This window comes from Hermetia illucens, chromosome 4 (genome assembly GCF_905115235.1).
Source record: "Hermetia illucens chromosome 4, iHerIll2.2.curated.20191125, whole genome shotgun sequence".
In the NCBI taxonomy this organism is placed as follows: Eukaryota; Metazoa; Arthropoda; class Insecta; order Diptera; family Stratiomyidae; genus Hermetia; species Hermetia illucens.
The window spans coordinates 108,919,641-108,945,937 of NC_051852.1; the positions used below are offsets into that span (position 1 = coordinate 108,919,641).

The following is a 26,297-nucleotide window of genomic DNA, read 5'->3' on the forward strand; positions in this document are numbered from 1 at the left end:
GGGATTAATGCGGAGATATTGGTTAAGTTTTTTTAGCTTTTTTATTTGTTTGTAAATTGATATTAGAGAATAGCTGAAGGTGTTCGGATTAAATGCAAATGTTAATGCAAGTTGTTCGGATCGGCTTGGATCACGTGGAATAAGTGAGTCTTGGAAATAGTGCACAAATTATAATATTTTATTATATATTACTCAAAGTTCTACCTAAGTGTTTGTGAAAACAACTACAATTTTGTGATTATATATCAGAAAAAATCAGATAATAAAGTGATTAAATATAATTTTATTGACATGTATTTGACGTGACGAAATTATAAAAAATCCATATCGAAAGCATGAACGTCATTACCCTTAATTCAGTGACTAATGTAATTTTTACTTTGAATTTTATTGATTTTTATTTAAGTTAACGGGACTGAATGTCCCTATTCCTGTACTTTATTTTTATTCCATCATTTGTGTGATCTGAAATCATTATATGAATGCACAGTTCACATAATTCTAAGCAGAAGACGTCAGTAAAGGATGGGATGTCACACAAAGTCGAAATGCTGTGTGAAACAACAAGGTATCTGGGGTTATTGTTTATTGGGCTCTAGTACATGATTTTCTATTTGCAAGTAACTGTTCAGTTGCGAATTAATGGTTTGTAAATTTATTCCAAAGGCAGCGCCATGTGTTTCGTGGTTGTTTGCGGCTGGGTTATTTGCCTCCGCTAGTAGCCTCATTCTACTGCGAAGGAACAATTGTAGTCGATAGCAGCTTTTTTAAACTACACTTAGTTGAATCCACCAAATGCAAAGCAGAAGTTTCGAATATTAAATATTAAACTTTGCTGAAGATATTGATACTTGTCGCACGATTATCTACGCTCATGGCTATTGTAATGTATGCATGTTTCATCGTCAGTCGCGAAATGATGCAAAAAAATCTTTTTTTTTGTTCTGTAAAGCATGAAGAGAGGCTGTTGGATGCCTCTTAATTTCAACTCGTACAGCGTCTATTGTCTTTGTTTTTGGACCCTTCCTAATACTATCAAACGTTTCAAAACTGTTGGGAATGGTTGCATGTCAACATACCAAAGGTAATACTTTCCCCTTATGTAATAATTATTAGGTGAATTTCTGTAATAAAACAGCTTTTAACCAGGCTCATATATACTTAACCTTCCTACTTTCTACACCGAAAGTCCAGGAACTTGACGTCTGCATCTGCTAAAGGTCCTATGAAAAGAGCAAGTACGGCAATTCGAAATTCGATAAAATTTGCTTGTAAAGTATTTTTCAATTACATTTTCGATATTACGCTAAAAAAAGAAAGAAATACCTAGTTACAGAATTTCAAGACGCCATACAACAATGATGATGATCTAAGGTCTCTGGGTCTTGTTAAGTAAACATATTCACACAACTGGTTTCATCTAAAAGCCGAGATGTTAGTTGCAACATAAATAAATGAACAAATTATTTAAAGGAAAGGACAATACTAACTGACAGCTGAGTTAGTTGAGCCTCTTATATCTATCAGTATTATTTGGTGTGGGTCTTAGTACATGCTTACAATCTGAAAGAAATAGCATTTGTACAATTTTAATTGAATTGATAAAATTGTATTGAAGTATCTTCGCTAGACAAATTCAAAGAAGAATCATAAAAATGCATAAACCTTCTTAAAGAAGTGAATAGAAAAATATAATGGAGCAGTCAACATGGTTATCTGGAATCTTTATCAATATATATGTGCTATATATTTCAAAAGAGATTTGAAATAAGATCTAATTACATGAAAATCGTGGGTAACATTAAAAAACCGATCAACATCATTTAGCGGTCATGACCTTGTATATGCTATCGGCTTTTATTAGAATGATAGCTTAGAGAAAAAAGAAAAATAATACCTTGAACAAAACATTTTATAAACACATTATTGCACTTATCTGATTGTATTCCGCACTTTATTGTTATTAAAAAAGATTTCTATAACTTTATAATGAAATGAGCGTTATCGTATGAGGGGTCAAGAAAGTATCCAAAAAAGATCGAATAAATGTAGAAAATATATTACAGCAGTAGGCATTTAATGGCGCAACTTGTCAATAAAGTTAAAGTAGGTTTCTACCTTTTAACCGTAATCGGCTTTTGCATCACAAGACAACAGTTTTTCAAGTTTTTTATTATATTATTTTACGAGAGCAACTGGAATCTTGACAATTATTGAGAGTATCTTTTGAAATATATGTTATTAACAACAATCGACAAGGTAATTGGGATTCATTGGCAAAATAATTGTTATCATTACGGGCTATGAAAAATGTATTAAATACGGGAATAAGGAAAACAAGCGGTCATGATCAAAGCCCAATGACGTTCCACAAATTTGAAGTCATGGCCTGGGTTGACGGCAAAGAGATTATGTTGAGTGTTTGGTGGAGTCGGAAAGGAATTGTCCATTATGAAATGTGCACAACTCCACCATTTGAACAACAGAAAAGGAGTTATCTTCCATCATGACAATATTAGGCCACATACATCTTTGATGACTCGGAACAAACTGAAGACCCCTGATTGGGCAGTTTTAATGCATCCACCGAATAGTTCGGACTTTGCACCGTCTAACTTCCATTTATTTCGATCTCTGCGATCACTCAATTTTTTTGGTTTGGGATCTTGGTCTTCATACTTGATGTCGGACCTGCGAAACTTTCGTGTCTGAGCACTGATTGCCATTGAGTTTTAAGGTTTTGTGTAAAACAAACCCTTATTAGAATAGATTTGATGTCTGTCAGTCTGTCACATCCGCTTTACTCGAAATCGGATAAACCGAATGTCACGAAATTTGGTGAGAAGGTGTGGCGCAATTATGTGTTTGAGTTTGAGGGAGGGCTACATTTAAAAGGCGAGTGTGTATTTTTTTTACCGAATATGGTAGTGTGGGATATCAAATGAAAGGGCTCAGTTAGTACTGATGTTATTTTTGATACTGGGTGAAACATTGGGGAATAAGAGCCTAAAATATGTAAAATCTGAAAAAAAATCACAATGATGCATCCATACGAAATCTAGCCCTCAAAATACATCCCATTCCGATATCTGCTTAAATAAAGTTCATAAGGGTATATTACCACATTTTAGAAATTTATCCGAAAACCCACCTTAAGTTCATCCTAGAAGTACAAAATTTAGTACAATTATGAGTAACAACATAACGTATAATTTTGGAAAGTTTGACAAAAAATCCAACCATCAAAATTGTGTATTTCACGTGAATTTATGATGTGGACAATATGATCGGCAGAGTTGGAATTTGGAAATATATTAAGGAATATTTTATATATTTTTAGAAAATTTTTCATACACGATAAACACAAAACCTTTATATCCGACTGTTGCATAGATGTTCATGGTCATATCATTGGTGGAATTATTGAGATATTTGCTTTTGCTTACAGCTTCAGTTCCAGGACGGTTTGATTCATTTGTAATTTCTGTATCCAAAGTGCTTTTGTGTTTGTTTCGCAGTTGCTTGTATTGCGTTGCGTTCGTATTGACCTTAACCTGGTATATTCTGATGTTTTGCTTCTTGAAGCTGTGATGTTTGTCTCGTAAGTTTGTGGCAACAAACTAATGATCCCAGTTAATAGTTTTAAATAGTTAAAAGTTGGAGCGATGGTGTAGGTTCAGACACCAGACAGTTTTTAGGGATATTGACTTGTTGGACCTCGGCGCAAAACCGGGATGTCTGGAGTTCTTTATTAAGGCAGGCCTAGACCGGATACCGGTTGTTGCGCCGTTGATGATGATGATCATCATCATCATAAACGACGCAACGACTCCTATCCGTTTCCGGCGTACGTTAGTAAGTACGATTTCGCCCTAGGTGTTGTGAGATCTCCGCTAGGTAATTATAGCTTTAACGTTCTATTGGAAGTCAAATGCCCATAATAAAAGAAATATTCCTTCAGTGCATGAAGTAGCATTTCATTGATCGATAAGAAACCGGATGTTATCTGCACCATTATCTCATTAAATTAAAACCATGAACACATTTAGATTACTTCAGTTTGTCATTGAAGATAAGTTTTTGATAGCACTAACTTCTTCCAGCATTTAAAGTGTGTTGGACTTCTCTTCGATGTTGAATAAATTCACTTTTATAATATTGTCGACGAAGATCATTCTGTCTTCTAAATAGCGGTGGTTTTGCCAGTTGTGGTAGCCGAGCATATTTGTCTCTTTGATCCGATACAGGTTTGAATGAAAAACTCCATTGTCGTATGGGTGAAATACTAGCTAGCAACTACTACAAGTCAAAATGAACCTTGAACCGAAGATACATTTCAATGAAGATTCGCAAGAAACCTTAGTGAGAGCTACTTTATTAATATAGGGAAGTACTATATAGAATTGGATGAGACAATCTGTATCGGTATCGACAACAATGAGAAAGCGTCTGCTATGACTTTAGGAGTTTATAATAACCGCACAGATTGCAAAAATCGATGTAGAAGTAAATTTGTCTGGGAATGAGTAAGATGAAAAGCAAATCAAATAAGAACAAGTCGGGAAACCGGAAGCTGGGCGCTTCAGGTATGAAAGGTTTTGGCATTCCTTTTATAAAAACATTTGAGTGCACATTTGTCCCATTAGTACGTAGCACGCAATATATGCATATATTATGTGAAAATATCCACTTTCAAGTAATATTGACATTCAAAGTTTTGAATTTGTGAAGAAGCGACAATTTTGGCCTATTATAATTTTGTTAGTAATAGTGCGATTTCCATCAAACTTGATAGAATCATGTTCTACACTATAGCCTACATTGGTGCAAAATTTCATGGTACTAGAATTAACTTAAGGAGGGTTTTCCAGCCAATTACTAAAAAATGTAATAAATAGTATATTATTAACTTTATTTGAACAGATATCGATATGCAGGGTATTTCAAAGCCGTTTGGATAGTTTCTGAAAATGGGTCCGCTAAAAAAATGATGATGATAACTCACTATATGCGTGACTGTTCACAGTTTCCACCTTTCCACCAAATTTAGTGTCAATCGCTACAAGCGTCTTCGAGAAAAATGCGTGTGACAGACAGATAGACAGTAAACCGATTTTAATAAGTCTTTGTTTTACACGAAACCTTAAAAACGAATCTAACTACAAAGGATGCCCTACTAATCTAGCACTAAGCGTAATATAAATACAATTATCAAACCGATTAGTAGGGTATAAGTACACACGAGGAAGCATATGTGGTAATTGGTAGGAGGAACTGCAAGAACCCCAATGAGGGCTGCAAATTAATAGATATTCCAGCGATAAAAACATGCAAAGGGATTAAAAAATCTTGTAATATCACGTTGAACGTTAATTATTATCAATTTTCAGACAAATAAAATTTCCATTGTGCATTTTCGATATAAAGTTTGCTCTTATTTAAAATTGGGCTTCTTACCAGCCACGCTTTTACGTTACTTAAATTTATAATTTTACAGGCATTCCATACATTTATACGTTACGTTGGAATAATTGATTAGTTCCAAATCATTTCCCCTTACATTTCCCTTTATTCCTCTCTAAATAATTCCCACCTATATCTAAGAATCTTCCTTATTAAGTTTTAGCACAATTTCCACAATATGGATGGTCTATTATTATTAATCCATTGAATTGTTCAAACAGAAACTCCTCCGTGAATCAGTCTTCTGTTTCGTTAACAACCGGCGAGGACGTTCAACTTCGAAAACGTGGAACAAGTGCGAGATCATCGAAATCATCTGAAAATGTTCAATTAACAGAAACCAGCAGTCAACCACCGCGGCAGCAACCGATTACAGTGCATTCAGAGACCTTTGCAACACACTTTTTCAGTAATGTTTCTACTGGCTATCAGATTTTGCTGCAAACGTTCCAGTATTTAAAAGTTCAGGTAAGGAATATATTTTTTATTCAAACTTTGTACAGAAGCTGGAATGAAACAATTAGAAATTTAGTTCAATTTACTTTGTTCAAATGGAATTTGTAATGTGAAAAGCAATTGGAAATGTCCACATTGAAGTTTCAAATACTGGCTTGGCCAAAGTAACCAGACAGAAATGATAAAAATGAAAACAAAAGTTCAAAGCAGAGGAACCTGGGGGTTATTTTGGTATACTTATGGAATATTGCATTAAAGGTGATTTTCGAAATAGTAAACTTTTTGGTACTTTGCGCGACTTATAAGCGCGTTCAATACTGGATTGCAACTAAGCCAGGGGACGAGATTTACCAATATACCCAGAAGACTTTCATAATCCCTATAAATAGTTGTGCATAGAAAGTCAGAAAACCCTAACGGACCATTATAAGTCAATGTGATTAGCGATCAGATGACAGCCTAATGCTTTTCCAAGCAGCTCGATCGAAATCTTCGCTGTGTCATATGCGGCTCCTGTTTCTTACTACCGTAGCACATGGTCGTACATTACATTCTATAATAATTGACTAAGTATTCAACCCGATTTACGTCAATGTTCTGATTTAGTTTTTTATCTGCGAAATAGTCGCTGATGATATCCAGCCGGTTTAAGGATATAATATACTCAAATTGCGTAGAGCTTTAAGCATTTCTCTGCGATGTGGCAGAATTAAATGTGTACTGTTGCTTTATTATGTGTTCTGTCTGCCCTAAAAGTAGCTCCTATTTACGCCGTGGGGGAAGGGGTAAATCCTTCCGATTTTAACAAATATAATGTCTAGCGTCAAAAATATTTTGGTCATTAATAAAAAATAAGAATAGTAAGGGCCAAGTATAGAGAAAGGAGAGAAGGAACAGGATGAGTAACCATGAAAAGAAACTCTCTCTGGTGTTAAAATTACCAATGAAGAATTGAAGGAACGGGTAAAAATAGGAATGTCGAGAGATTCAGAGCAGATTGTATATAGAAGATGCGTAAAGGGCGTAGTGGTCGAGGAAGTAAACACAGAAGAGAAGTAAGAGCAGAAGTTCCACATAACAGAACAGGAACGGAGATCGAAACGGACCTTGATAGTAATGAGTTCCAACAAACTGTCAAACAATTCTTCATACAGATGGGAAGGGTAAGCACAGGGGATGTATATACAACATGCAATGAACATGACGGAGCTGGGCGACAATAATAAGGAGAGTCAGAGGCTGAGAAGACGGGTTCGGCGCGGAGTAAATCATTTATTGCAATTAGGAACCCACCGCCAGTGGACTTACATGATGTTGCCCGGTCCCTGTCGCAGCGGAAATGGAGTACCCTTCGGGAAGCTCAGAATTCAATATATTATCGTCCAGCCAGGCTTCAAGGATACAGATGGCATGGTGTTTCTGAGCAAGCGCGGATAAATTGAAAGCCCCCAGCTTGGTTCTTAAATCCCTAAGATTTTGATGGAACAGGCGGACAGTAAACACGGAGCCTGTTACATTGATCGGCAAGGCAGGTGGGCTGTCCTGAAATTTACCCTCGAATTGGTGCGTTTGTACGGCTTGATGAACAAACCTTCAAATCAGAAAGGATTGCTGATTAAGTCAAATTCGTGCAGATAAGTGATCATTCCATCCGGGTTCTTAATTTTGTCGTCGCTATCGTCTGGAATTTTAAATTGCTGCCTCAATCCCCTTCATATGTCTTTCTTTGCCATAATCTCTATTATGTCTCAGCAATATCATAGCTATCTTGTGTGCCAGTTCCCACTTCATCAATTCTGTTTTAGTTACCAGGTTTCCGATAGCATTTCATTTTCTCTGAGGGATCCTGGTTTGTTCACTTCTCGTTTTCATTTGTAGAGTTAGTTGCTTGCTGCTCTGCCCAAGCAATCCATCAATGCAGCGTCAATCAATCATTAAATCCTCTCCGCCCCCGATCTTAGTTTCTTAATTCAGGCAGAGGCTTGACGGGTGCGGTGGTTGAGATGGTTGTGTCTCGTTACCTCGGGTTCGAATCCCGGGGTCTTGGATGTTTGTGTTCGTATTCGTGCTGTCTCGCTGCTGTCACTTGCATAGCATTAACTGTGATGATGATGAAATTGAAGTACAGTCTTATTGGCAACTGAGACTGTGTGGATGCCCTATACTCCGCGAAGGAATGAACAGGGACAGGAGTGGCAACCCCAGTACTATGCAATGCTGCTGCTCCGAAAAGAGGCACAAAGGACATCACGATGGCTTCGAATATAAGTCGAGTGGAAGCGCTGTCTATTATCCTTGCGAAAGCCGAAGCGGTAGGGACTTTCAGGAAATTCGCGGTAATTGTGAAGCACATACGGTCTGCAATGTCCCTGCAGAGAAACGTCAACAAAGGTGTGGAAAACAGGCTATGAAACTGGAGGAACTCCTTGACCGCGTTTCCTTTTATAGGCGGACATGGAGAACAACAGAATAAGAGCAACCTCGCCTCTGCCACCGTGAGCGCCAAACGGATAACAGATAGTTCATTGCAGAGTGAATTTCGGAAAAAGCGAAAGATTGGATTTCACCCAGGCAACCTTCAGTGCTCAAAAGGAGAAGAAGATGGACAATAGGCAGCAACACACAGCGCCGACAGAAATCCCTCCGCCTAAAGTTAAAGCGGACATGAAAAGTAGACCACTAAAAAAGGGTGTGGAAACAAAGAGAGTTAAACCGCCAGCTCTGCTTATTAAGCCGTCGGAAGGCAATACCTTTGCGGAAGTCTTCAGCGAGATTCGTGATAAGATCAAGTATGAAGACAGCGGAGCAGAAGTGTCTTCTATTCAGAACCTCACAGAAAACAGGATTGGTATCACGTCTGTGAATTCTCGAGTTCAAAAATTTGCTGCGGTAGCAGTTACCAACTTCTTAACAGCGGGAAAATTAGAATTGGCTGGGTAGCATACAGAATACAAATTCGGGCCGTTGCTACCAAGTGCTCCAGATGCAAACGTCGCTATCAAGGATCTGACAGGAGGGTAGCATGCCGCAGATGCGGTCAGTTACCTCATAACGAAAAGGAGATTTGGGTTCTATGTAGGGATCGTGGGGCGTGTGATGAGAGCGGTGCCGATATAGCGGGCTCGAGGCGTTGGAAAGAGCTAGGATGCGGTTAACATGATCGGCATTCTACAGATTAATTTTCCCCGGAGAACAATCGTTCATGAGTTGCTAACGCAGTACGCTGCGGAGATAAAAGTTGATACTCATCAGGTATCACTACCGAAATAGGGTCCCAGTTTCATGGCACCCCGACTTATCAGGCGCCATCCCCATCTGGGTGCGGGACGGTAACTGTCTTAGGGTTCTTGCCCAAGGCCGAGGGGATGGCTTTGCCTGGATTTGATGCTTAGGGGTAACGTTTTTCAGCGTTTATCTAACACCAAATGAGAGGATGCCGGATTTTCGACGCAGGCTCTACGTCAAATTAGATGTTGTTATTAAATAAAATTCAGTCTCAAAACGGTTGTACACAATTGGGAGTGAAACGTGGATCTGTCGCTATGTATCGATGCTTCCACTTTGAACTTCAAGTGCCTAGGAAGAAAAATTAATTTTAGGAAATTTATTAGACGAAGACGTTGAGTGAATTTGTTCCCACAAACGAGATAGCTGTTCAGTTCTTTTTTCTGCTTGAAGTTATGTTGTAAAATAGAATCCAATACAAAAATTTAATACTTATGTTTTTTCTTTCCCAGGAACTTCTTCGTGCCGCTTGTGTTTGCCGCTTATGGAATGTCGCAGCTAATCACAGATCCCTTTGGCGAACAGTTCGTATGAAAAATTCACAAGTGAACGATTGGACCGGTTTGGCAGCAGCTTTGAAACGAAACGGTACTCAGCATTTAGATTTGAGGAAGATGATTTCAAGTGCGAACAGTGAAGAAATGTGGTCAAGTTTTTCGAAAAACATTAAAGAAGTCGAATCGTTAGAAATAATTGATTTGTGCCGTTGCTCATCTCAAATTGTTGAAGATTTGTTCATCTCGAATCCGAAACTAAAAGTAGTAAATGCAATCGCGATAAAGGACGATACTTTCAACTTGGAGAATGTGCATAATTTGGAGAGTCTGGAAGAATTCCGCCTCAAGTCGATTGATGGATTTTCATTGGAAAGTGATTTACATGGCTTGAAAATGTTGAAAAATCTGAGGCATTTATCATTAACGTCGGTGCGAGGATTGGGGACAAAAGATGTTTCAGTTCTTGGGGAGTTAACAAACTTGGAGTCACTCGACTTGGGTGAATGTTGCGACTTGGGAACATCATTTGCCACTGATGTGCTGGTAAATTTAGTGCATTTGAATCGGTTGCGACTGGAAAAAGGCCAAGAGAACTGCTGTACCATAGAAATTTTGGAAGCAGTTTCACAGCTAGAACAACTTCAACAATTGGAACTTGTCAATTTCGACATAAAGACAGGTTTTGATGAGAAAATGTCGAAGTGCAAACACCTGAAACGACTTCTACTGATTCCAACGTATATCTCGCAATCGGCAACGACTAATAACATAGTTTTAAGTGCAGTTTTAAATTTGTCGGAAACCTTGCAATTTCTCACTTGGGTTGTTACTTTAGAGCTGTTACGAGTTACGGCGCTATACGTCGATCAATGCGATAATAAGAAGAAAGATAAGAAGTTCTTCGACGAAAGTATCCCTGTCCTGAAACCTGTGCCTGGGATTGTCGACGACTTGGACAAGGCACAGAAGACTGCTTCGGATGTTCCGCAAGTTGAAATCTTGCCGCTCGTCAGAGTAGAGGAGATCCTGATTGCAGGCATGCCCACCACGAAATTCAAGATTTTGAAGGTTCCCTATCATGCTACGTGGCGTCAAAATCTTGTCGATATTTGATAACTAAAGACACGTTTATCTAGAAAATGTTGACATATTTTATCAATTCCTTAAGAAAGTACATGTTAGACTCTCGTCGTATAAAAGTATTTCATATATAGGATAGACAACGCCGACATTCATTCTGGGTTGTAAAACTTGCAAATGCAATGAAACATAACAATTTCAAATATTTTCTTACATTGCACAAGTACAAAGAAGGATTTAAGGGGGCAAGTTAGTGAAACTATTACAGACATGGCTCTGTATGCGGGTAACGAACGCATAGTTAAGAATAATAAATATGAATATACTTTGGCGCAAAACCCCTCGAAACTGTATAATTCTTTATTCATTTGTATTAAACTCTCAATTTGAAAAATGTAATGATTAACCTGGCGTGTGCGCCAGTTCATTTAAATCTACGTAGATTTAGCGCACTTTAAGAATAGTTCTACTCTTTGTTTGAATATTGACTATACATATTTTAGTAAAATATAATATCATGAAGGTAACCAAATGAGTTTAATTCATTTACTTGGAGCTCAGATTTGAAAGTGAAAGTTTCGCGACGCAGTTTTGACGACGCTTTGTCTTCTCATTTGTAGCCGAAAAGTCAAGCCCCGCAGGTCAACAGTTAAAAAAAATATCATCTAAATCACGTTGTAGCCGCAAGGTGAGGAAGCAATTGTTAAATGATGCTTTTAGATTGTTTTATAACTTTCATTTTACGTTTTCACTAGTGATGTTGAGAGCTAAGCATTTGCGAAATATGTACAATTCCGATAATTGGAATCGTGTGCATTTCATCAACTTGCTTTTGCTCGAATTGGCTCAATTGGTAAAACTATTGATTATTAGTTTGCATTAATTGGTAAAACGAATGAAGCACCGTAAGATACGTTTTGGGTGCGAAACGCTTTATGGCTTTGTTATGTAATAAACTCTGAACGCATAATTGTTGGATATTAATGGACGCAGATCTATAGTTCCGCTTTTTGATATTTAAACTTTACATTTTAAGATGCCGCCGATAAATGTTTAGTATTCAGCAGATTTAGTTCATGTAGTTTTTTTTTCATTTTACACTCACGTGGGACTTCCTTCGCCACACTTCTCTCGAACACTTCTTCGGGTATTGGTTTTTTCCGGAATTGAGGCCCATCTGCTTTGTTCGTCCTCTAGCATTCCGGTGAAAGCTGTCCATAACACTGGCGATATATCCAAGCTGCCTCGGCCGCCCAATCCTCACCCTTGCCTGCTGCCTTCTCCAACCACCGTACTTCGTTAGAAGGGCACGGCCTTCATGCGGCGATAGTAGCGCTGCCCAGCATTGCGAATTATCCCGACCTGTCATCAATGTATATATTCTTCTATTTTCTTCTTAGTTACAGTTTCACGTTTAATAGATTAGAATTTGAAAATGCTCCTCGAGAAAACTCAGCATTGGCATTTTATTAGGTAGAATGAGACTCTCTTTTGAGATCACTGTCGGGGTCCCACTCATCTATTTGATAATGGTAACCCTCCAGGCATTCCTTTTTTATGGATGGAGGTTAAGTCCTAGTTAAACCACCGTGGTACCCGTTGTTTAAACCTAACCCCACGGTCTTCTTGTGACCACGATCAGAGCCCCGCCGATCTCTGGTCCTCTTGGACGTAATTACAGCCCCTAGGAAACTGCCACTAGGGGGGTAATCGGTGATTACCTCTTCACCGGCACTATATTTCTTTCCGGCGAGCATTCTTTTGAGGTCTGAAAACAGGGAAATGGAGATTACGGTGCAGAAGCAATTCGAAGTCCAATTCGTGCATTTTTGCCATCGTTTTCATCGATTTTTGACACAGTGCATTATCTTGATGAAACAGCCCTTTCTTTTTCTTCAAATGGGGCCACTTTTCTGCGATTTTATCCTTCAAACGCTCCAATTCCGCTATATGATAGTCGCTGTTGATGGTTTTCCTTTCTCAAGATAGTATATGAATATTATTCTATTCGCATCCCAAAATACTGATGCCATAGCCTTGCCAGCGATTGTTGCGTCTTTGCACGCTTTGGAGTCGGTTCTCTGCGTGTATTATTATTTGGTGGATTTTTTTGATGTTTTTGTCCGTCGCAGCATCTTTGGGGCGTCCACTGCGTGTATCGTCCTTGGCGCTCATTCCGCCTCGTTCAAACTTAGCAAATCACTTCTCAACGGTTGATTTTTCTGGTACAAAGTCCGAATAATGTTCATCAAGTTAAGCCTTGGCTTCATCTGTATTTTTTTCGCTTTATTAACACACGAAATTCTTATTTATCCATTTTTTGAAACTAGCAGAAATTGCTTCATTCAAAATGATCTATCCTACAAATTAATACTCCATATCTTTTGAAGGTTAGGGTCAACTAAAAATCATGGATTTAATGCTGGTGGCGTATTTGTGTGTTTGCCTACGAACTGTTATGTGAGATGACTAAAATCACCCCCACGAACGACTGTGAAATATTACTTTGTGGGAGGTGCTCTGGTCTACATCAGCACGGTTAAATCATTCTTCCGATGCGTTTGTCGGGCTCGATCCAACTCTTGAAGTTTTTCTTGTATTGCAGTTATTAATGCAATTTGTTTCCGATTCCAGCATCTCCTCCAAAAGATTGTGGGGTTCGCTAACTACGTTGAAGACATCGTTAAACTTCTCTCTTTTATCTGTGAATCTCGGACACTACCCTTGCGATGCAACCGGCGACTATATTTTGGACCTACTTCGATAGCAGGACCAAATACTGCCTCTTTCTCTGGAAGGGAAACACTCCTTCCTTCCTTCTTTTATCAATCAACTTCAGGGCTTTATTCGGAATCCCGACCAATCCCGAAGCCTTATCATCCCCAATTCGTTCACAGATTCCTCGTATGTCCTCCTTGGCCACTCCGTCCTGTTGACCCATTGTCTGAGGTCCATTTCCTTCATATTTTGTGGAAAGGATTACGATTATTTTGAACAAGAGTTGCGGTCGCGTCACTTGGGGTGATGTTTGCCCACAAATCTTGTTCATTGGAGGCACTTTGTAGGCAGCTTACATTCCTTTATACCCTTATTAACGCTGCTTTGAAGATGGTGGAATTCTTTCTTCATTTGCCGATGTTCTGGCTGCCCTTTTGTCCTTTACCAATTTCTCCTCGCTCGCGGACACAACAACCTCAACAGCGAGTTTTGCTGGTTCCGTCAGTAGTTTGGTGGAAACATCATCGCGATATTGTAGAGTCGTATGCCTGAGTTACCGGCTGATATACCATAGCTAATTCACTTTTTCCAGCGCCGTTGGCTTTGGGTTGTGATCTGCTTCTAAAGTTTTTCCTCGAAAGCTCCAGTGGACCAGTCAGCTATTCGGGTTTTTCCACTTCTGTTGCGCGTTCGACTGCTTCCTCCTCTGGTCCTAATGTCGAGAAAGATGGCTGGTGCTCATTTTGAGTGTAATGTTCACTCATCCGCCAGACCATCCCTCGCCCCAATAAGTTACTGAGGTAAGTCAGATCGACAATCGAACCTAACCTTTTCGAAAGGTGGGCACACATCCAACGTTGGCAATACAGTCTCTAGCTCCACGAAGGCTTCAAGTGAAATCTGGCCCGTTGTGTTTTTTATTCGGGTTCCCAACTCCAATGTCCACGCGTTGAAATCGCCGTTAGTCATTCTAGGGCTGCCATTTCTAGTGTCCAACACCAAGCTGTCTAGATTTAGCTCCCTCCAATATTCAGCACACGGCCCAGCCTATTCTTACCTTGGCCACGGTAATTAGTTCAACCGCTAACTCCACCAGGGAGCTAATAACAACTGTTTGTCTTCCCTTATATGTTTTATCTATCTTCTTTATCGCACTCTTACATTCCTCAAAGGTTAAAATATTCCTCCAGCGCAACGCAGATATCCTCTCGTAATGTAACCTTGTCCAGGTCCTTGCACTCGATTAACATCTCTTGAATTCGAACTTTCACTTCGGCTTGCTCACGTAGCACCTTTTCCATCTGACCGCGAAAACTATCCGCTAATATCTCCTTGGATTCCTGTAGCTCCAACATCAGATGCAGGGTCCATTTCGGATCCGTTTTCACTTTCGGAAAGATATCAGCGCACCCATCTTTATCTATTGCTCGGGTTTACGGACAGCCGTCTTTTCTTGCTTTGTCAATGTTGACTTCGTAATCGAGGTACCACTAACTTTGCCCTTCGGTGATAAGGTTTTTTCCTCTTAGCCACTTGTTGGACACCAAAGGCTTCACTAATTCTGTTCCTTTTCCATTTTTTGCGTTCTCGCCTACTTATGTTGAGGAATTCTCACCTGCATTTCTTGTGTGACTTTGCCGTTTTTCTCCTCTATTGTCCTAGGGTAACTTAATGCGTGAGTGTGTTGCATGAAGCGATTATCCCACTTTTGGACCAATTGCTCGAGATCAGCTTTGCTTTAAGAAGCTAGGAAAACATCATTTAAATAGAGCAGTGTGTACGGCGCTGGATATTGGATGTCCCGCGTGGCAGTGTCCATAACAAGAACAAAGAAGCGTGTTGAGAGGGCGCTTCCATGATGAATATCGACAGAGACACGACGCAGAAGGAATACTGTATGCCTTTGTAATCAACGACTCGACGTAAATAAATAAATAATACCTAGTCACTGCACGAAGGGGATTTGCGAAGTTGCCGAAAAAAAACGAGTAGAAGCCGCAATATTACCCACTGTATCTGTACATATATAGCCCCTAATTTGCAGCCTAAGATCTATCTGGGTGAAGGCAGTTTGTACATCTCTCATTGTTCTTCCCACGATCTCAATATGTCCTACATAGGGCAGTAGTTGGCTGGCACAATTGTGCCTCTCGCATTTACCTCAGCATCACAGATAACTGTTTTCAGGGCGAATTTAAAAAAGATGCACGATAGGACATCTCGTCCTAGACCGTTGTTGATGTCGAATGTGTGATCCTGCTGTTATCTGGTCACGCACATTGGTCAGGGTCATCCTAATCAATCTTATCAATTTCGTCTGGATACCGATTTCTCTCATGGCTGTGCTATCATAGGCAGCTTTGAAGTCGTTGAAAATATGGTGCAACAGATGGCTATATTCCAATAGTTTTTCCATCACTTCCTGCAGAGAGCAAATCTGATCTGTTGCTGATTTGCCTGGAGTGAAGCCTCTTTGGTGTGGGCCAATGATGTTCTCAGCATATGGAGCTATATGCCCTAGCAAGGTAGCGGAGAATATTTTATAGATAGAACTCAGCAACGTGATTCCTCTATAATTGCTGCACTGCGTAATATTTCCCTTTGTTTGTTGTTTGGGTCAGATAATAGCCTTTTGTCAGTCATCAGGCATTGATTCGGTGTTCTAGATCTTGAGCACCAGCCTCCATATTTAACCAGTTCGATTGTAATCCTGTTGGCTCCGGGCGACCTACGAACCTTAAGCCGATGGATTGCACAGATTGTCTCTTTCATGGTTGTTGGTGGCGGTATTTGTCCGTCGTCTTCAGTTGGCGGGACCTCGAACTCGACGATATTCTGATTTTTCAGCAGTTCATCAAAATACTCAACCCATCGTTCAGATATGCCCATTCTGTCGGAAATCAGATTTTTCTCTTTGTCTCGGTAGGATGAACATCGAGGTGTATAAGGCTTCATCCTGCTCACTTGTTGGCAAACTTTCTGCGCCTGGTGCGATTGCCATCTGTAGTTTTTGAGTTCACAGGCCTGTTGCTTCTCCCGGGCTTCCTTTTTCTGTCTCTGCGGTTGCTACTCCGCTCGACGAAGTTGGTGATAGATCTCTGCGCGTGCCCCTGTTCTTTCAGAGTGTAACAATACTTGGTATGTGACATTCTTCCGTTCCGTTGTTAGCTTACATTAATCGTCAAATCAGGCTACTGCGGCGATGTATGTTTGTGGCCGCATCAATGATAACGTTCTTCAGGTGGTTTTGAAGATCATTTGTTTATGCTTCATCTCCGGGGCCTCTGTTGACTGTGGCTATTGCGGCATTCATTTATCTCCTATAGGGGTTGCGGAGGACGGTATTGTGGATAGCTTCAGTGTTCACTCCCAGCTGATTATCAGAGGGGATTCTGGGTGGTGTTGTTATAAGAGTTCGGAACACCATGCCAACGAGATTGTGATTCAAGTGTATATTGGCCCCTCTATATATGTTTTGACATTCATCAAAGCTGAAAGGTGGCGCTCGTTCAACACGTGATCAACTTGGTTGAAAGTGTTCCTATCTGGAGGGGCCCACGTTTGTTTGTGGATCGTTTTCCGTGCAAATCAAGTATTTCCAACAACCATTTCGTACGACACTACTAGATGGATAATCCGTAGCCTATATCATTGATATTTTTGTATAGGCTGTCCCTACTTTGCTGTTAAAATCTCTAAGCATGATTTTGGTATCATACTTAGGGCAGACTTCTAGGGTTCGATCTAGTGCCTCGTAGAAGGTATCCTTCTCCGACCCTGCAATCTCCTCTGTAGTGGCGTAAACTTTTTATTATCCTTTAGCTATTACATCAGCTTTATATTGTGACAGGGTGTCGGCTAGGTACTGGGCATCATTTGGTATGTACAGGGTGCGCACATTCGACGAGAAAATGCGCAAATCGTTAGTCCATTTTCGTTACCGGGCCATCGTTGTAATATCCATCCTCTTTTTGTAGCTTCGATACTTTGGTTTTTCGTGTAGGGCTGTTAGCCCTACCCAACCCCCAACCTGAAGGACCAGTTAATAAAATTTAGGTTTTAGGCGCGGGAGACTTACCTTCATTCTTTTCTGTCTGCAGCTTTTCATTAAGAGAGAACTCCCAGCGATCACCACGTGGAGGTGGAGACAGAGTTTTGGTAGTAGAGCTCTTGGTGTTGATTCAGCAGGCGTTGGTTAAAGGGTAGTAGAATTCCCAGGGCGAAAAGGTAAATTGGTACCTATGAATCCACTATTTCACTCTGGGGACTACCATATTCTACTCTTTGACCGCTGATTATTTTACGACTTGTCACAATCTCGGCAGATGCCGGATTTTAGTTAAAACTAGCACTAAATGCGAAGCATTTAGGCTCGGACGATCCTACCTACTTGAAAGAAAAAGGGGCTCTGGTGGTGGTGACCGGTGGTAGGTTAATGTGAGAATCCGTCGAGAACTCCCGCAAAATCGAGCACATATGCAGAATGGTGTACTTCTGCATGGTTTGAATCAGACTGTGTGAGAGTCCCAGGACATCAAGGGAAGCCGTGAGGGATTTAGGAACAATAGCTGAAGCTGGCAATATTATGGGAAATATAACCATTTCCTCGGGACGCCAAATTTCCTTGATTTCTCGAGCCAGTGGTTCAAAGTTCACCTTCTTATCCACGTATTTCCGTTCAATGTTGCTATTATGGGGGATTTTTTTTTTTGGGAGTAGGGTAGGTGAATGCGTTTACGCACAGAGTGTTGGACTCCCGCAACAGGACGCTGGCGGACTACCAACTACCCTGTCATCAGAGAACTAGCCTGGAACCGTTTGACACATTACTTCGGGCTAGCCCTCCCGCTCTCCCGGCTTTGGGAGCCTTTAAGTCAGGGAATTCCTTTCACCAACGGGAGGGGAGGGAAGGAGTTGTTGTTAGTTCAGGGAACCCCTTACCGTCCGATCCCTCCGCCGGTCGAGTTCAATCTTCTTCGTAATAAGAAGAGCCCGAACATAATGCGCAATACGATTCCAGCTGCCATCGCTCTTCAGCATCTCTCTGACAATGTTGTCTGGAGAGAGCTCCCCTGCGTCTGCAGAAAGCTGCTGGCGGAGGTCGTCCCACCTCTCGCAAGAGAAAAAGATGTGTTCAGCGTCATCCGCCGCCACTCCATTGCAGAACACACAATCAGGAGATCGCGCCTTCCCAATCCTGTGCAGGTAAGACTGAAAACCTCCATGCCCACTTAGAAGTTGGGTGAGGAAGTAATCAATCTCACCGTGCATTCTGTTCAACCATGGATCTAATTTGTCGATGAGCCACGCAGTCCATTTGCCCCTTGGCTCATTTTACCAAGAAAGTTGCCACTCGCTAAGGGTGCTTTGACGTTCTTCACGGGCAACCACTTCTCTTAAGTTTTCGCCCTTACGGCGATAGATAGCTTTGCGCTCCTTTGCAAGGAGGGCAACGGGGATCACTCTCGCAATCATCATCACAGCCGGTTCAAAGACGGTGCGATAAGCAAACGCCACTCGCAAAGCTCCCCGCCTCTGCACTTGAGCGAGGCGTTGCTCCCATGAGGAAACGTCTCCTAGTTGATATAGGGCCCCCGACATTCGCCATTAGCCGACTCAAGGCCGCGACTCCAGCTGCAGCCCTGTCCGCTGCTGCTTTGATTTGCTCGAGGAAGCTCATCTTCGAGTCGAATCAAAATGAATTTAGATATTGGCTCGAAATTTTAAACAGATTTTTTTCAGTTGGTTGTCCATTAAAATATGTAGAAAATCGGCGAAAAAAATTGGTAATTGGATTAACTCTTTAATTTATATGATAAAAGAAAAAAGAATGTTTAGTCAAATATTTACCTTCGTTCAATCTATTATTATTGAAAAGAAAAGAAAAATTCGTTGTCGCCGCCACCTGAGAATATTCGAATGAGAACTTCGAGTATATTTTAGAATTTGTACGCTCTGGGCTACACAGTTAAAATTCCATTGCAGCCGTTTCTAAACAAATTTGAAGGTCGTTTATGTTAGAAGTCAGCTGAAGCCAGGACACCAGCGAAAAAATATCCACATTCAGAATATTCATATTTTTATAAGCGATGCCTTTTGATTGGCGCAGGATGTATATTACTCAAGTGAATGTTTCAGTTTGGGCAGGTAGAGTGGCGAATTTGACTCGTTTGCTCCAAACATTTTCATACAAGCGACACCACATGCTGATACGGTTACGAACCTCTGCTCGAGCAGTTGATTACACACACTCACCATTTACCTGCACTCACCTGAGCCATGCAAAACGCACTCACCTGAGCGCTACGAACCGCGACTTCGCCATCGGGGCCCCAACTCCAGCGAGCGGCTGAGTGGTCCGCATGGGAGTTCAACGCGGGTCTGACCCAGAAGTCGACAGTTACTCCGGTGCGGTAGTTACGGAACGACACACTGAATTGCTCGGGTGAGTGTTGGAAAGCTCTCTAACGGCTGGCGGACTGCAATTTCTTCTGCTTTCAAAGAAAGTGTTTGATAGTTTCTGGCCCCTGCGGTAGTGCTCAGAACGAAAGGTCGGACTGCGACCAGTTACCCTCGGCGCTAGTGCAACGAGTTCTCAGTTCGCGGTGTTGACACGCGTGTTTCCAGCTGAAAAGTGAAAAGTTTACTTTTGGTGGATTAGAAACAGTGGCTGGAGCGCGCTTAGTTGAATTCCCTCTGGACCTTGGAAACCAACCGACTTCACCATTCCCGGGGAAACGAGGATGAGGCAAATCGGAGGAGAGGTTCGTTGAACAAATTATTCTTTGCAGCAGCCCAACAGGAACTCGGCATGCTTCACTGAGCATACTAGAATGTGAAGGTTCCCATCACTTTGCCCACTCCCCCCGACTGGCTGGTCATTGAAACTGAGCAGATCCACCAAGCGAGCGATCCAACGTCTAAAGTCTACTTTCTTAGCGAGATGCTGGGAATTGCAGGGTTTCCCAGAACAAAGCAAATTTTCGATGGACCGAGCGTTTTTTCAGCGGAAAGGGCCCTTTCATGACGCCGAATGCGGTTCTCTTGTTTACTAAACGTCCATTGTTGCAATTGGCGAGAACGTGCATCACGTCTCCAGCCAGACAATGGTCGCATCAAGTCTCTTTCCGTGAAGCGAGCGCATATGTCGGTTAGAAGGTTGCTATCAGGGTTGACGGTTACCGCTTTATCGTAGTGTCTGATAGTGCACTATGACTGCGCAACTGGCATCTGCACATGTAGCCCAGGAGAACTTCATTCAGAAAGTGGACTTGAAATTAGCATTTAATTCCAATAATCGACCATAAGTAAGTCGATGAGGAAGTAATGGGGCTAGGTCATAGCGAAATTTCGTACTAAACAGTTTATGAACGCGGTGTATATGCTCTCTTGCTACAAAGTATCTTTCTCAATGAAGCGCACTTACAAAGGGTCATTGGGAATGGTCACTTTCCCTGCTGACTCTGCAACCCTAACTGATACGCGTTACGCACCTTGGCGAGAGTACCCTTCCGACCGCTGACCAGGTGACGGCTTGTCCGGTTGCCACCGGACCGTGCTAATTTCCTGGTCAAGGTGAGAGAGCTACTGCGTGTCGTAGCAGCGCGTTCCCTCCACCAGTTCTTCCCCAGCCATTCAGATGACGCTGGACCGGTTCTGTTCTGCGTTGCGTTAAGTGAAATGTTTCCGGTGTCATAGGTACCCCATTCGAGCACATTTTATGTATGAACATTGGCTTCTGACTCGGCTCGCGCTCTACGGAATTTCGGTGTTGCAGTTATGCGAAACCAGGTTGGGCTTAGTTCTCGCCGCCTCTAGAGCAACAGATGCTTGAATCAGATCAAGCATTTACACTATTGCGAAGAATTTATTTTCGGATATGATCGAGGTACATTAGCAAGTCATGAGGTGATAGTGCAGTTGGTGCATTGCCCGCTTTGGATGCGTTCGAAAATAGTTTGAGGTCTTTTACATTTGTGAGTTGGTCCATCAACATCTTGACTCATTTTAAAGTAGAAAATTGATTTCTTATTTGTTTTCGTTTTTCGTAACTCTTTATTAATTACTTACTACTTAATTGCTACCAAACCACCTTCGTCATTTCCATGTAACACACTCGACGGTCCAAGGAACTTGAGAATGTTCATCGTTTTTTTTCTTCAAAGTAAATTCCTTGACGATGTTTCGACACTTTTTTCGATATGCAAATTTAATGACTAAATCAGAGTTGATTGATTGAAACCCTTCGATCCAATTGGATCAGGGCCTTGAAGTGTGTTAGAGCACTTCATTCCAGACCGAAATGGTACACTACAGTATATGTAGGAGGCAATGTGGTCAGCATTGCGCTCGCCCGAGATTATTACCCTGATTTGATACAGCTGAGTCGACTGGTATCCGACATCAAATCACGATACAAATCCCACTGCCACCAGTGAGATTTGAACCGCGACCTTCCGCCTTGTGCTCTAACCACTCAGCTATCCGGACACCGATTTTAATGGATGATTTATATTAAGTGATTTTTTTATAAAAATCAATATTTACAATAAATCAAATTTAATTTTTTGCTTATAAGTACTTGGATTACTTAAAATCGTAGTAATCAAATCAATTACACAAAATAAAAAAATTTATCAAATATAAATCAATTAGGGATCTTTTTTATAATATTTAAAAACGGATATCAACTTTGACATTTTTTTATTGCCCAGCTTGTTCCGAAGATTGTATTAGACCAGACCAAATGAAGAAAAAATCCTTTCTGCAGATGCAGAGGAAGCCACGGGTGTGAATAACTGGTACGAGATAGGCATTAGTAGGTCATGCTTATCCATGCTTCTTAACTGCGATTACCACCATTGCAGTGGTTTCATATTTTCAAGGTTTTGTGTAAAACAAAACCTTATTAAAATCGATTCAATATCTGTCTCTCTGTCGCACGTACTTTTCTCCAAAACAGCTAAACCGATCCGAACGAAATTTGGTGGACAGATGGGAACTATGAAATCCCTCGCATATAGCGAGTGGCATAAATTTAAGTGGAGTTTAAAGAGGGGCTTCCCATATACGCAAAGGGGGGATTCAAAAAATTTTTTCACCGGATATAGTCGTGTAGGGTATCAAATGAAAGGTCACGAGTTGCGCTTTCGGAAACTGACATTAGTTTTGGCATGAATTGCAAAGTGCGTGAGTAAGGAGTCAAAAGGTACGCACTTGAAGTGAGGCAGGACTCATTTTCGGAAACTACTCAACCTAAAAGTCCGAAAAAAATCAGGATGATGCGCTTAGATGAAATCTAGGCCTCAAAATATGTCCGATTCCGATATTTGCTCAAATAAACTCACTAATAGTATATTACCAACTATTAGAAATTTACTGAAAAACCCCCCTTAAATTCATCCTAGGACTTCCGAATTTTGCACCAACATAAAGAACAATATTCGTATATACGTACTAAATTTCATGGAAATCTGGCCATTAACGCCAAAGTTATAGCAGTTCAAACTTATCAATTTCGTGCGAATTAAGATGCTGACGTCAAAATTAACGAGAATAATTGACATTCGAGTGAAATATTAAAATTCTATTCAAGAAGAATCTAATGCTCCCTAGCCCTTTTTTATATTTGATGGTTAAATTCTTGGCGTGCAGTCGTCGCTCCTCACATCTTTTTCTTCAGCCTTCAGTTCACAAGCGGGGTCGGCTCATTATGATCGGTGTCGTCATTTTATTTTATCAAATGCCTGATTAGGATGTAATCGCGAGGCCTGTAAATCCCCATCCAGCGTATCAAGCCACCGTTGTTTCGGCCGGTTTTTTGGTTGCTTACCATTGACTTCGATGTACAGACCAATATTGGTAAGTGCATTCTCGTTAGCGTGAATTACGTGACCACACCATCGAAAAGGCCTCTCTCGCAGTTTTTCCACGATCGGTGCAAACAAATATCGATCGCGGATATCCTCATTTCAGATGTAATCAAAACGTGTCACGCCACCAGTTCAATGCAAAATCTTCGTCTCCATTACCGCAAGACGTCGTTCATTGTTTTTTATAGTCGGCCAACACTTAGAACTATAGAGAGCGACAGACGGACGACATTGCAGTAAATTTTAGATTTGAGACGTGCGCTGAAACGTCGATCACAAAGAACACCGGCTGTGGAATCCCATTTCATCCAGGCTGCATTAATGCGTGAAACAATTTCATTACGCAGTTCTCCGTTGGCTGATAACACTGACCCGAGATATTTAAATCGCTCAGTTCTGGGCAGGTTACTGAAGCTGACAGCACTGAGCAATTTAAATATCTGGAGTCAATGCTGTCAGCCAATGGAGAACTGCGTTATGTTCCTCACATAGGGAAACACAAAAGCTTTTATACTTGAAGCGTTAAGCTTCGGGTTTCCTGACTTGTTTATTATTTCTTCTGCACGCGTTACTTGTTTAAATGGATGCGCTTAGTTTGATTGTTAAAGACTGCTTCTTTATACTTTGAACATATTCTAAAGGTTTGGACTCTTTTCCACCTATTAATTGAAATTCAGTTTTTTAAGGATCCAGCAAATAGGTCAAAAATGAATAGGGGTTAGGGTCATTTTATATTTTCTGTTAGCTTCAAACTGTCTGGACAAGCTCTCTCACCTCTTTCTGAGCATATCCATATGCCAATATACGAGTACCTTTTTCATTCTCGTTAACAGTTTTTAAGGAAACTTTTCACAGTCAGCAATTTTTTTTGCAAAATTTTTTATTTACTAATTTGATAAAATATAATCTCAAGTATCATCTCTCGAAATTTGAAGTCAAAACTCGGACTCTCCCCGCTCGAGAACGCGGTACGGGCCTTCATAAGGAGGCTGCAGCGGTTTCCGGACGGCATCCGTCCTGACCAGGACGTGCGTACACGTGTCCAGCTCCTTGGACGCACAGACAGGTGCGGACGAGTGTTGGGTGGGAGGAGTGGCCTTGATGCGTCGGAGATTGTCTCTCAGCAGACGCACCAGCCCCGACTCCGTGAGACCCGATCTCTTGTCGAAGACTGGATCACTTGGGGGTCTCGGGTTCTTCCCGTATACCAGCTCCGCGGGGCTGGCAGCAAATTCCTCCAAATACGTAGGCCGAGTAGGACGAGAGGCAAAACTTGGGTCCAGGACGGGTCGTCGCGTGCCATAATGGCGGCTTTCAGCGTCCGGTGCCTGATTAGAAAATTAAAACGAAATGTTTCGCTGCGTCCTTCAAATCATATGAGTTCACTTTGTTGTCGTATTGACAAATTGATATGTATGATGACCGCATACACGTTTTAGAATGCATGAAATTCATATAAAATGTAAAAGTTTCACCTTCTGTAACTTTGTTATTAATAGTTGGATTTCCTTCAAGATATCGGAGCGGAATGTATTTTGAGGCCTAGATTTCGTTTAGATAAACCACTGTGATTTTTTCCAGACTTCTCGGTTGGATAGTGTCTGAGAAAGAGACTTGTTACACTTTCTGTGGGTCATATTTTGAGTCCTCACTCCCCGTTTCACCCGATATCAAATATGTGACCGGTTTCGGAAAGTACATTCTGTGAAAAAAAATTTTGCATCTTTCTTTCGCATGTATGGGGAGCCCCCCTTAAATTCAACATAAAATGGCGCAACTTGCTGTATGTAAAGGGATACACAGGCCACACGCTCTCACCACATTTCGTGACAATCGGTCCAGCCGTTTCCGGATAAATGGGGTGCGACCGAAAACGGACAGACAGATATCGACTCGATTCTAATAAGGTTTTGTTTCACACAAAACCTTAAAAAACGCAAATCAATACGTTATTTCATATCTAAGAAATTACAATTTTAAAAACATTCTATCAATTGTGCTCTGAGCTGCTTAAGGAGGTCATCCCGGGTGTCGGATCCGCGGAATCGAATTTTTTTTTGGCATATATTGTATCTTGATATAGTGTAGAATATATTGGCAAGGTGATTTTTTGATATTCGGAGTCGTTCGGATATTATAGTGTTAAACACGTGATAAATCACATGCTAGATTTATGTCGATCGTCGTAATAAAGCTCGTATTTATCGGTCCGAATGACGTTCGAATGACTTCGCTAAAAGGACCAGAATTGAAGCCAAGGCCGTACATGTGTTTCGTCGAGAAATCTAAGGTTTATAGACTAGGCATAGCAGATTAATGGCCAGTTAAGGTTTTATGGCTAAAAATCGCATTCTACTCTTTAAATGCGTTTTTCTCGAAACTGCATGTTGAAAATCGGCTGCCACCATAGCCCAAAATCTATCAAACGAAATTCTCTGAAATGTTCACGACTTATTCAGAACATATTTCTACGGTCCGCAAACTAGGATAATTGCGATTCATTCAGTAGTTTTTTTATCCATTAAAGAAGCCGTAAACAAACACCAAAATTCAAAAAAAAAAGTTACACTCTCTGGATTATGTGGAGTTTAGATTCCCGCTTCACCTGCTCTTCATCAGTTTCAACGACAGCTTAAACAGGAAATGTAATAGAGGTCACTAAATAGTCTCTGACATATTTATATTGGATTACAAACATCTATCCCGAATTCTTAATTGTATGGATGAGTAATCACTTTTCCTGGTAAGGTGGAGGCTTCTAGACTTTCCAGGATGTCCAATATCCATCTTCCTCGAATCATTTTATAGTACTCTAGCAGCAGCACAGCATCATTAGTGCTTGTTGTTTCGTTTAATGATTTAATAAATCGTCACTTCCTTGAAGTTTTGGAATGGAGTGACCTTCGTAATAATAATAATAATAATC

At 40.9% G+C, this 26,297-nt stretch overlaps 2 protein-coding genes and 2 long non-coding RNA genes across 6 annotated transcripts in view; 3 read left to right on the top strand and 1 right to left on the bottom strand.

Annotated features, from left to right (window-relative positions):
• The window catches only part of LOC119653470, a 33,523-nt gene extending 22,215 nt beyond the window's left edge, over positions 1-11,308 (top strand). For both annotated transcript variants that reach the window (XM_038058087.1, XM_038058088.1), the window contains 2 exons: positions 5,685-5,931; positions 9,657-11,308. In XM_038058087.1, coding sequence (XP_037914015.1) covers positions 5,685-5,931; positions 9,657-10,814 — 1,405 coding nt within the window. In that variant the 3' untranslated portion in view covers positions 10,815-11,308. The remainder of the gene's footprint in view (positions 1-5,684; positions 5,932-9,656) is intronic.
• Positions 778-1,262, top strand: LOC119653473. The gene is made up of 3 exons (XR_005249701.1): positions 778-888; positions 953-1,084; positions 1,150-1,262. It is a non-coding gene; the product is annotated as an uncharacterized LOC119653473 (long non-coding RNA).
• LOC119653472 lies at positions 989-19,902 on the bottom strand. The gene is made up of 3 exons (XR_005249700.1): positions 19,772-19,902; positions 1,175-1,306; positions 989-1,124 (listed from the first exon to the last, which is right to left on the bottom strand). It is a non-coding gene; the product is annotated as an uncharacterized LOC119653472 (long non-coding RNA).
• LOC119653471 overlaps positions 19,815-26,297 on the top strand; it is an 86,524-nt gene continuing 80,041 nt past the window's right edge. Inside the window, exon 1 of one of the 2 annotated variants that reach the window (XM_038058090.1) lies at positions 19,815-20,263. In XM_038058090.1, the coding sequence (XP_037914018.1) occupies positions 20,243-20,263 (21 nt within the window). In that variant the 5' untranslated portion in view covers positions 19,815-20,242. The remainder of the gene's footprint in view (positions 20,264-26,297) is intronic. The other variant, XM_038058089.1, reaches the window with a different exon arrangement.